Source organism: Giraffa tippelskirchi, chromosome 9 (genome assembly GCF_054371585.1).
Source record: "Giraffa tippelskirchi isolate mGirTip1 chromosome 9, T2T-mGirTip1v1.2.pri, whole genome shotgun sequence".
NCBI classification, from domain to species: Eukaryota; Metazoa; Chordata; class Mammalia; order Artiodactyla; family Giraffidae; genus Giraffa; species Giraffa tippelskirchi.
Window position 1 is genome coordinate 99,527,901 of NC_137283.1, and position 11,849 is coordinate 99,539,749.

At 38.1% G+C, this 11,849-nt stretch overlaps 1 protein-coding gene across 1 annotated transcript in view; it reads left to right on the plus strand.

The window, feature by feature from the left end:
• Nucleotides 1-11,849, plus strand: part of MCM9 (minichromosome maintenance 9 homologous recombination repair factor) — an 80,089-nt gene that overhangs the window by 10,229 nt on the left and 58,011 nt on the right. The window contains 5 exon segments of the mRNA XM_081530901.1: nucleotides 514-827; nucleotides 2,229-2,310; nucleotides 5,689-5,889; nucleotides 10,007-10,132; nucleotides 11,536-11,655. Of these exon segments, the coding sequence (XP_081387027.1) occupies nucleotides 514-827; nucleotides 2,229-2,310; nucleotides 5,689-5,889; nucleotides 10,007-10,132; nucleotides 11,536-11,655 (843 nt within the window).

The following is an 11,849-nucleotide window of genomic DNA, read 5'->3' on the forward strand; positions in this document are numbered from 1 at the left end:
TCCCATTGTATATATGTACTACATCTTTTTTATCCATTCCCCTGTTGATGGATATTTGGGTTGCTTCCATGTCTTGGCTGTTGTAAACAACACTGCAGTATACATTGGGGTGCATGTATTCTTTCCAACCATGTTTTTCTCCCAGGAATGGGATTGCTGGAACATATGGAAGTTGTATTTTTAGTTTTTTAAGGAATCTCCATAGTGAGATTCCTGTTCTCCATAGTGACTGTGCCAATTTACATTACCATCAACAGTGTAGGAGGGTTTTCTTCTCTCCATACTCTCTCCAGCATTTATCATTTGTAGATTTTTTGATGATGGCCATTCTGACTGTTGTGTCTTTTCTATTTTCTCAATTGAGTTGATTTGACCTTTTCTTAAGTAAAACACTGAAGTTTTTTTCTTTTTTCCTGAAATTATACTCCTTTAGGAGATACGAAAAAAATATATTGCATGGAATCATATCTCAAGATATAAGTTGATGTGTTTTTGTTTTGTTTTCTCCATCAGGATTGCCTGTTTGTCCTGAGCTGGTGAGGGAGCACATCCCTAAAACCAAGGATGTGGGACACTTCTTATCTGTCACTGGGACAGTAATTCGAACAAGTCTGGTGAAGATCCTGGAGTTTGAGCGGGATTACATGTGTAACAAGTGCAAGCATGTATTTGTGGTCCAGGCTGACTTTGAACAGTATTATACTTTCTTCCGGCCATCCTCATGTCCCAGCTTGGAGAACTGTGATTCTTCAAAATTCACTTGCCTCTCAGACTTGTCATCTCCAACTAGATGTAGAGATTATCAGGAAATCAAAATTCAGGAACAGGTAAATGATCAAATACATGAGAAAAATAAATTTGAAGAAGTGTTTTTCAGCTTTGGGTAAATTGCCAAGACTAGGGAACATGTGCTGCTGCTGCTGCTAAGTCGCGTCAGTCGTGTCCGACTCTGTGTGACCCCATAGACGGCAGCCCACCAGGCTCCTCCGTCCCTGGGATTCTCCAGGCAAGAACACTGGAGTGGGTTGCCATTTCCTTCTCCATTGCATGAAAGTGAAAAGAGAAAGTAAAGTCGCTCAGTCATGTCCCACTCTTCGTGACCCCATGGGCTGCAGCCTACCAGGCTCCTCTGTCCATGGAGTTTCCCAGGGAACATGTAACGGATTACAAATGGAACTTGTATCACCACTTAGTAGAAGATCAAGCATGAAACTGTTTCTCATAGAGTACAGAATTTAGAGACCATAAAATGGTCATCTTTTTATAGTGAGCATTGGCAGGAAGGTTGTGAAGTGACTTAATTATTTTAAATTGAAAAAGTGAATTTTTAAGAAGTTTACCTAAGTGATAGGAAAATATTAAATGGGTTTAACTGGTGGTTAAACACTGGAGTGGGCAGGGTTTGGGGTTTAGGTGCAATTTACTTGCTGTGCCAAATGAGGTATACATAAACATTTTTAAACATGTGTGCATGAGCCTTAGTTTCCTTTCCTTGCAACTTAAACACAAAGGCTTATTCAGTGTCAAAGACTCAGACCCCTTCTGTCTTTCTACACCATTCTTAATAAATGGCTTCTATTCTTATGGTGGTCGATGGTTCAGGATGGTGGCTACAATTCTGTCACATCTGTATCCCAGTCAAGGAATAGGAAAAAGGAGGCAAAAGCATCTGTCATCTAAACCAAGTATCCATTTAAGCAGTATCCCTCAATGTCTTCTGCAACAAGTTTGCTTGTATCTCATTGGTCAGAACTTAGTCATATGACCACACACACTTAGCTGCAAGGGAACCTGAGAGATTAGTCTTCTATAAAGGAAGGAGTAAAGGCACACATATAATAAGAATAAAGCCAGTCTCTTACTAACGAATAATCAGAGGAACTGAGTGCTTTGTCCCAGGTCTTATGAATAGAGATCAGGGAAGAACTGCCTCTCTTTTCTAGTTAAGTAACTTTATTATTGTGTTTAGTAGTTTTATTTTGACCACCCACCAGGTAGATTATATTTTGAGCTATTTCCATCTGGATGTTTTTATTTTATTGTAGTTTTAGAAAATTCTTCAATTGATAGCAGGCATAAATTTCAAGAAAATTCCATAAACCCCCATCATAATTAAGTTGCATGATAATACCAGAGAAACAGACACAGTAATTTCAAGAACTGCTAGGCTCCTGAATACTTAGTGTATATCTACATGTACTCAGTATCTGCTTTCTTTTCCTTGCTAGGTTCAAAGGCTATCTGTTGGAAGTATTCCACGATCGATGCAGGTTATCCTGGAAGATGATTTAGTAGACAGTTGCAAATCTGGTAAGAATGAACTTGTGTTAGCTTATATAGTAGGTTCTAAAGTATTGATTGGGCTTCCTAGGTAGCACAGTTGTAAAGAATCTACCTGCCAATGCAGGAGATGTGTGTTTGATCCCTGGGTCGGCAAGATCCCCAGGAGAAGGAAATGGCAACCCACTCCTGTATTCTTGCCTGGGAAATTGCATGGACAGATGAGCCTTGCATGCTACAGTCCATGGGGTCCCAAAAGAGTCAAGACATGACTTAGTGACTAAACAACAACAACAAAAGTATTGATAGGAAAAACCACTTTTTATTTTCCTGAGATCAACTGCAAGTGAGTGTGGAGAACTTGAGAACAGAGACTGGCATGAGGTGGAAAGAAGCTGGGCTGGAGTTCAGCGATCTAGTCCAGCTGTTTGTTCAATAGATGAAGACTCTGACTTGCCCATGAGAGCTTAACCTTTCTGTTTTTCTTATTCCAAAAACCTTAAAAACTTGGTTCTATATGTTTGCTTAGTGATTTTCACTGGCTATTTAACATTTAATTTGAAGTTGGGTCAGAATATGGAAATGATTATTATTGATGATTGCCTTTCAATTTATTTCAACATTTCCTGCTTTAAATATTTCCCATCCTCACATAAAAGACCTTAATCTCGATAAAAGACAGATAGGACCAGTGTGTCCCCTGAGGCATAACAGGTATGTTTGATCTCTTATTTCATATCCCAGTGCTCCCCTACTTGGACAAATCAAGAATGTTTCATTCCTCTAAATTCCATCATTTCTGTTAACCCTTGACTTCTCCAAATGCCTTATTTAAAAAATATTTACTGAGCTGACATTTCATTAAAATGATGAGGCAAAGGCTCTATGAAAACAAAGAGTTCAGTATCTAGAGTTAAGAATAATTCCTTGTCAAAAGGCTTTCCCCTTCCACCAAGAATCACCAACTCATACTTTGACATTTATATCAAATATAGTAACAATTTATAGTTCTCCAAACAATATTTTAAGTAAATAATAGCTTTGATCATGGATTGCCCACTAAATGGACAAGGCTATGTCAGAGTACCTTGTTCATATAAGACTCTGGATTTTAACCAGAATCTTTAATGTCTGGATCAGCAAAGCAGTGCTTGTATGAGCTTATCTAGAACATGAAAATGTCCTTTGATAGAGATTAAGATGTTTTCCTCCAGTTTGTCTGAACTGAATTCTTTCTGCACTTAAAAAAAAAAAAATCTTAAGATATTTTTCTTTCACATGTCACTTACAATTAAGAATGGATGGCAGCAGTCTGTCAACAGCTATTTTTTCATTTATCCACTGCTACAAACCTTTTTGAGAATCGGAAGACATAAGTAGCATAATCCTTGCCCTTCAGGAATTCAGTCTAGTTAGGAACCCCAGTCTGACGTTGCAGAGTAGTAGAGTTGGAGGTTATATACTGATAACTGTCAGTGTGGCAGGATATCAAAGATAGGTCTGACCACAGGTGGTTGCAGTGGTAAATATGCTGCAGAAGAGAGAGGAGCACAGAAAGATGGGATTGTGTAAAAGTGAGAATTTTAGTTTCCTGAAACTACTGTTTCCAATAACATTTACTGTAGAAAATCATATAAGTTTCAAATAAGTATTTATTGCCTTGGACTATCTCCTAAACCTCACAGTTGGAGTACTCCACATTTTACACATTGTTGCTGCTTAGTGGAGTCAGGGTATTTCTAGTGGGTACAATTTCTGAAACATAAGTTTCTCATTTGACTTAATAAAGAAACAGCATCTATAAAATGACTCATTTAAATGACCATAGTAGAGAACTCATCAAAGTGCTCATACAATGTTGCCCTGGTTATGTTCATCTAAAAAAAAAATTGGGCACAGTCAATATAGTAAATGATCACTCTTCCTGATGGGATTTGAAAACCATCCAGCAGTGGTTTAGGAAGGATCTTGAAAGTGTATGAAGAACCTATTTAATGTCTTTGTCACCATTTACTATCAAGTTGCCTGAGGCTAGAAATATGCCTTCTATTTGGTGAATTGCTACCACCAGTTCCATTAACTTAGCATTCACAGAAGACTTCTCTTTAAGAAAGCAAAAGCACTCCAGATTACACATCACACATTGATGTTTAGAGAGTGAAAGGCATTTTGCATCAACAAATATCAAATATTAATATTTGACACAGGCTTAGAAATGAAGACTTGCTGGTTAAGTTTATTGTGCGAAGTATAAATTCCAGTATTGGTTTAAGGTATGTCCAGCATCCTATGTGCGACAGGATTGAAATCTTGGGGACTAGGATTATATCCTTTTTTTTCTTTTGGCCCCCTTTTCTCTAGCACCAAAATATTGAATGCCAAGCATTCACCTATACTTGTTAACTGGTTTATTGAATTGTATGTAATGATAAAAAATATGCCAGTATTTGGAGAATATTCCTATACCTCTTAGGAAAAATCTGTAAAATTTTAATATTCTACTCATTAATCAAGAATGGGAGAGTGTCCTTAAGTGGGAAGGAACCAACCAAGAAGAATCAAGTGGGATTTTTGCTTTCATAGCTTGTGGAGAGGAGCTTTGAAATAGAACAAGTATTCATTCATTTCTTGGTGCATTCATTCTTTTGTCCTTTAAAAAACAAAAAAGGTGAGTGAATGTTAATAAGTGTAGTTAAGTAAAAATGAATAGACTGGGAACTAGAGGTAGTATCATTGTACCCATCATCGCAATATTGTCTCCTTTCCCGACACTGGTTGATTGTGCAGTTGACCCTTGAACAACAGGGCTTTGAACAGCGTGGGTCCACATATACACAGATTTTTTTCAATAGTAAATACTAGAGTACTACATGATGCGTGGTTGGTTGAATCCACGGATGTGGAACCGCAGATTTGGAGGGCTGACTGTGGGGCTTGAGCATCTCCGGATTTTGATACCTGAGGCTGATTCCAGAACCAATCCCCTGGGAATACTGAAGGCGAGCCTGCACTTTATCCTTCTGGCTGCAGTCCCCAGCTCTTGATTAAGTGAGAACTACATGGTTACTGATTCTGAGAGGATGAACATTTCATGCAGTAAATCACAGTGAATATATCATCCAGTATTTTCCCAGGGACAGGTTAGAATTTGGTATGATTATCATATGGCAGATTAAGAAAAATTAAAATGCTGGCTTTAGCGTTTAGCTGTGCAAATACAAGTGCCTGATTAAAAAAATAAATAAATCAGGACACTGTGTTCTTTTGCCCCAAATGGTTTCTGGAGGAATGTACACCACTCTAAACCCTGGTAGGGTAGTGGTTGATTTCTTGGTTCTGGTCCTTTGTAGGGTTTGTGCCCAAGCAGGTAGGAGGCTACTGCTGGATTCACTCAGTGCTTTTTTCCAGGTGATGACATCACTATTTATGGGGTTGTAATGCAGCGGTGGAAGCCCTTTAAGCAAGATGTGCGCTGTGAAGTGGAGATAGTCCTGAAGGCCAATTATGTCCAAGTAAATAACGAACAGTCTGCAGGGGTCAACATGGATGAGGAGGTCCGAAAAGAATTTGAAGGCTTTTGGGAACACTATAAGAACAATCCTTTTGCAGGTTTGTGATTAAGGGTATGGAGCTGATATTTATTAATGGCATTTCATTCCTGATGTTTGTGATTTACATGCTGTGCATCAGTGGCTGTGTTCTGAGGGAGTAGCTTTAGCCAGTGCCTCTAGCTGTAGTCTCCCTTTAAAGCCCTTTTCTGGCATAATCCTCTCTGTCTAGTGATCCTACTGGAAATCCCAAGAGATTTTTCATTTCCAACTATTATTTTAATATCTCTTATCTTGCCACAAGTTTCAGAGATTTCTACCTTCTTTACCAATTAAAAATATAGTTCCTTCTTAAAGGCAAAACTCATTCTGTTATGAAACTTTTATTCTGTTAAAATCATTTCTCTTCTGATTCATCTTGTATCCTTAAGACAGCTTCACACTCTTTTAGCTGAAGATTTAAAAATATGGAATGGTGAGAAAGAGATGATAAGAGAGATGCAAAAAATCTTGGTCTTCACAGCAAAAATTTCTGACTATGACACTTAAGATGTGATTACACAGATGAAAACATTATAGCCTTTGGGTTTCTAGAGTATTTTTTATTAAAAAACCCCAACTATATAAAACACCAATTAAATCTTCAAGTGTCTGTTTTCATTCTTTCTTGGAGGCATCTTCTGAGAAAAATAAATGGAAGCCAGTAATAGACTATTTCTGAGAAGCTTCACCTCAGATCTAATATATAGTGATTATGTATCTTAAATCATGTATTGAATTGGACAGATATCATTCCACAAAATAAGACTTTCATTTGCTTTAAATACAAGCAGTTGGCTTTTATTTTGTGGGATTTTTTTTTTCTTTTGCTTATGTGTGTAACACATATATAGTGGTTATCAATCATTCTTTTATCTGATCCATACAGAAAGAACCAAAGGTCTCTATATTATAGCTTCATTAACCAAACCTTTTACAAATCATGTTGTTGTTCATTTGCCTAAGTCATCTCTGATTTTACGACCTCATGGACTGCAGCACACCTGGCTTCCCTGTTCTTCACCATCTCTTGGAGTTTGCTCAAAGTCATGTCCATTAACTCAGTGATGCCATCCAACCATCTCATCTGCTGTCGCCCCCTTCTTCTCCTGCCCTCCATCTTTCCCAGTGAGGGTCTTTTCTGGTGAGTCGGCTCTTCACATCAGGTGGCCAAAGTATTGGAGCTTCAAAATCAGACCTTCCAGGAATATTCGGGGTTGATTTCCTTTAGGATTGACTGGTTTGATCTTCTTGCTGTCCAGGGGACATTCAAGAGTCTGGTCCAGCACAATTCGAAAGCATCAATTCTTCAGTGCTTTGACTCTATGAACCATATGTATTTTTTAAATAAGTTTTTTTTACTTAACATTGTTTCTCCAGATCAATTCCCTACAAAAATCTGTAATAGTGTTAGGAAGGGCATCATACAGGGCTATCAGAAGTGCTTTGTGCTGGTGATCAAAGAGTCTGTCTTGTTTTAATTAGAAGGCTATAGCTATACATCTTATTTACCAGATGAAAGGAAGAAATAAATATAATAACCTGTGAGCAATATAAGTAGGAAGACAGGGAGAAAACGAGGCAACATTTTTCTTTTTAGTATGAAGATTCTGCTTGGTTAGTTTCCTGAGTACCTATAATCAGCCATATCTTACCATTTCAAAGTGTGTGTGTGTGTGTGTGTGTGTGTGTGTGTTGGGGGTGGGGAGCTATATCCAAAGTGTGTCTTCATTTTGCTTGTCCAAAGACAGACATTACTACACTGCTGAGCTCTGGGAGGTTGGCTTGCTTCATTAAGATCTGATACTGTGAGTGCCGACAAGGAGCTGAAGATTTTCTTGTGATCTCAGGGATCCCCCGACCCTGATACTTAGAGGATGGCTAGAAACCCAAAGGGGTTGGGTTCTGTTGGGCCATCTGAACCCACTCCAGGGGGACTTACTATCTTAGACCTAAGTTCTCTTCATTGGGGTAAATGATGGCCATGCCACAAGAGTGCATTACATGGGCACACTATTACCATGGTCTAGAACCAGAAATTTGCCCTGGGGGGAGAAGGAAAGTGTTGGGGTATTTTTCTCCCTAATGCATTCTCTTCCGTGATAGAGTCATGAGAGTTTCTATTGCCATGACCCAAGGAATTAAGTTTTCCAACTTTCGATAACAAATTTAGAGAATGGACCTTCCCCTTTGCCTTTCCTTGGTACCTCAGACCTGACTTCAGAGTTTATCTTTTATGTTGACCACAGTGTGAGGAAATGGTAAGAAATAGGCACAAGTAATACAGGTATAATAGTTTCAGTAGCTCCTATGTGCCAGGTACTGTTCTGAGTGCTGTGCAGTAATTAACTCCTGAACAGCTCTGTATGCAAAACCGTTATCATCTCCATCTCACAGATAAGGAAATGGAGGCGGAGAGAGTAAGAACCTTGCCTGAGTTCAGGCAGCTAGTAAGTAACACTGGGCTCTGACCTGAGAGCCCATAGGAAGTGCTTCCTGTCAGCACATTAGTCAGGGAATCCACCTTTACTGAGAAAGCTGGCTCTTTGACAGCTTTGGCTTGAGTGTCTCCCAGGCCAGTTTGTCTACTTGTTCCCTGCTTACTGAAGCTATTATTTCTTTGTATGTTTAATTTCTAGATTCTGGTCAGAATTTATGTACCTGCTGTCAGGTGTTACTATGTAGATCTCATTTCGTCTTTTTCTCTGGGCTTTCTACCTTGGAAAAGGGAGGGATTCCCTTTAGCAGTTAATGAAATTCCTTCCAAGGTTGACTAATTCTTTTTCTGGTTCCCGTTTTATTTATACTAGAATGTTTTCTTTCTTCTCCACTTCTGCCATCCAGGTCACATCACCAGAGCTTAATTGCCACTGAGTCAATTTTGATTCATTACAAAAGTAGCCTTTGTGCATAGGGCCATAAATTATAGAGGAACCCCTTTCCTTTATCTTGGTGGTAAAGCTTCTGGAACTGGTGTCATCAGCTAAAGTAGTACTTGTATGATTATCTTCCTCCTCAAAAGAGCTATCACTGAAACATGTACAAACTCAGTTAAATATAAAAGCCCTCAGATGTGCAAATTGGTTACCAGCATGAGGACACTGGGTTTCTCTGATGGCTCAGATGATAAAGAATCTGCCTGCAATGCCAGAGACCTGGGTTCAATCCCTGGGTTGAGGGGATCCCCTGGAGGAGGGCATGGCAACCCACTCCAGTATTCTTGCTTGGAGAATCCCACGGACAGAGGAGCCTGGCAGGCTGCAGTCCATGGTGTCACAAAGAGTCGGACATGACTGAGTGACTAGGCACACAACATACAGACATTAATTTCTGGTGACATGAATGTAGACATACAGAGTGCCATCACAGTAGTGAATTCTAAATAAGACAAACTCAGGAAAGGCTTGTTAGAATCTATGAGCCTCATTGGCTGACTGGCCAATGACAATATGAAATATCTAAATTATTCACGGATGGGCTAGGCAGATTTTCAGATTTAGTGTCTGACATTTCTAGAAACAGAACCTAAGACAATGATAACGTCGTATTTAAAGCATGTGATCAGAAGAATCTAAGAACTCCAGCTTGGACTGCTAGAGTTGTTGTTTATAATGATCTTCTAAATATCCTGATAACACTGATACTCAGTCTAGATAAAACAGAATTTACCAAACTGCTCAGAGCAAATGCTGAACTGACTCACAGAATGGGTTAATTTTACCTCTTTTATACCCCTGAAGAAGCTCCAAGTACCTTAGTTTTCTACAGTCTGACTCATTGTTTCTGAGATCAAACACCTTCCTTTTATTTAGGCAGTGGAGTAATTTTACTGAAATTATTGCACAGGAAGTGCAGCTGGTATTATTTTTAAGGGATAATGTTGGCCCAACAAGGGAGAAAAGAGTTTTCTTTCTGTCCCTTGTAAATATGCTAAATTTACAGAAACTTAAAACAGGTGGCAGCCAGGACTTTTCATCTCAAGGCATTAATAAGAAAAGGACTTTTAGGAACAAAACATTATTCACTCCTTTTAGTCAGATCACTTTAGAGAGTGTTTATAAGAAGACAGGATAGAAAGGGAAATTTCAGTTAGTATTTCTTGAAAAATTACTGATAACTCATCTTTCTGCCTTTCCCAGGAAGGAATGAAATATTGGCCAGCTTGTGCCCTCAAGTTTTTGGAATGTACCTAGTAAAGCTTGCTGTGGCCATGGTGCTGGCTGGTGGGATTCAAAGAACTGATGCTATAGGAACACGGGTCAGAGGTTGGTACCCATTAAGATTTCTGAGAAATACTAACACATACAGTAAGAGAAGCTAAGAAGAGAAGCTACAATTTCCCTTTGCTGAATAAAAAAATTGCTTGTTGAGCTTTATTTTCCAAATGAAGTCTTTTAAAAACTGACAGTTGTTCACTGTCTAATACTCAGTCCAACACCAGGAATTACTTTGTAGAATTCCAGGCTTTCCAAAGACTTTTTCAATGAGTATGTTATTTTCGCTCCAGCCTATAAGGGAGCCACAGTATAAAATCTTTGTTTCTTTTACTGTCTGTTTTTCATTGGATTTCCAGTCTTTCTCCAAGAGGAAAAGATTAGAAATAGTGCTTTTCAGTGTCTCCAAGTCAGTGTCTCTCCATCTGTGACTGTCAGTGTGTTTCCCTTAGACTGTTGCTCTCAGTCATCGGCCTGCTGGTTCCCCTTCTGCTGGTGGGTAGCAAATATGCCATCTGCTGAGAGGTGCTGCTGTAGGTCACGCATTCAAGCCAAAATGACTCCTAAGTCATTTCCAAATGGCAGAGAGCTCTTTTGTGGTTAACACACTTAACTGACCTGAATCTGGCATAAATTAGGTTTATTACGGCCTTCATATAGGCAGTTTAAGGGCCATAATAACCAAAGGCTTAACCAAAAGACTTAAAGGACATTATTGTAAACCAAGTGTGAGTAAGGACTCAAAAACCATACTGTACAGTATAGAATAGTAAGTATAATAAGGTTTATGCATATTGTATGTTTTGATTACCTACTGTTGCAAGGCATTCTGCTAAATGTTGAACTTAAATAGTATTTCCCTATTCATATATTCAGAAAATACTTGAATACGACTGAATAAATTTGCTTGGTCAGTGAGATAACATCTGCCACAGGATATTCACATGTTTTTCTACATTACATTCGAAAAGTAAGAACTTTAGCAGTAAGATAGATGTTTCATTAAACTACTAAAATTTTCATAGAATGAAAAGGTTTTCACTTAACTGTTAGAATCGTAAGTGATTTGGTGTTTATAAAGCATGTACAAAGTCCCAAACACTTAAAAGTACTTAAATAAAAATACTTGTATGGATGGATGGAAAGAATTAATCACAGTAGTTTGATATTTAAAATAGATTAAATAAAATCTGAAACTTATAAGCCAAAAGTTTTTTAAACGTTAAACACAGTCCCTAAACATCTGGAACTAGCACAAAAATCTCTTAAAAGTTTTTAATTTTAAATGCTGCATTCAGAAATCCAAAGATTATTATTTAGTCTTCCTTGAATGACCTTAAACTAAAATACCATATAAAATAAAAATTGTGTGAACATTCCAAATGGACCATTTTTGACTGATTACACTTTTGAGTCTTTTCATAGCAATTAAAACTTTATTTATGCTTTTCTAGGTGAATCTCATCTTTTATTGGTTGGGGATCCTGGCACAGGGAAATCTCAATTCCTCAAATATGCAGCAAAGATTACACCAAGATCTGTGCTAACCACAGGAATTGGATCTACTAGCGCAGGTATTTTATGTGACGATTTCAGTTAATTTAATGTTACTTCAGAAGCTAACACAATAGTTATTTTCTTGTGAAAAAGTACCTATAATAGGATATATTTCAAGATTTTTGAGTTACTGCCAAAAACCTAAGTAAATATTCAGCATTACTTTTGTAGTTCTAAGAAAATATTTCAAAAGCTCCATCTTCACTTATTT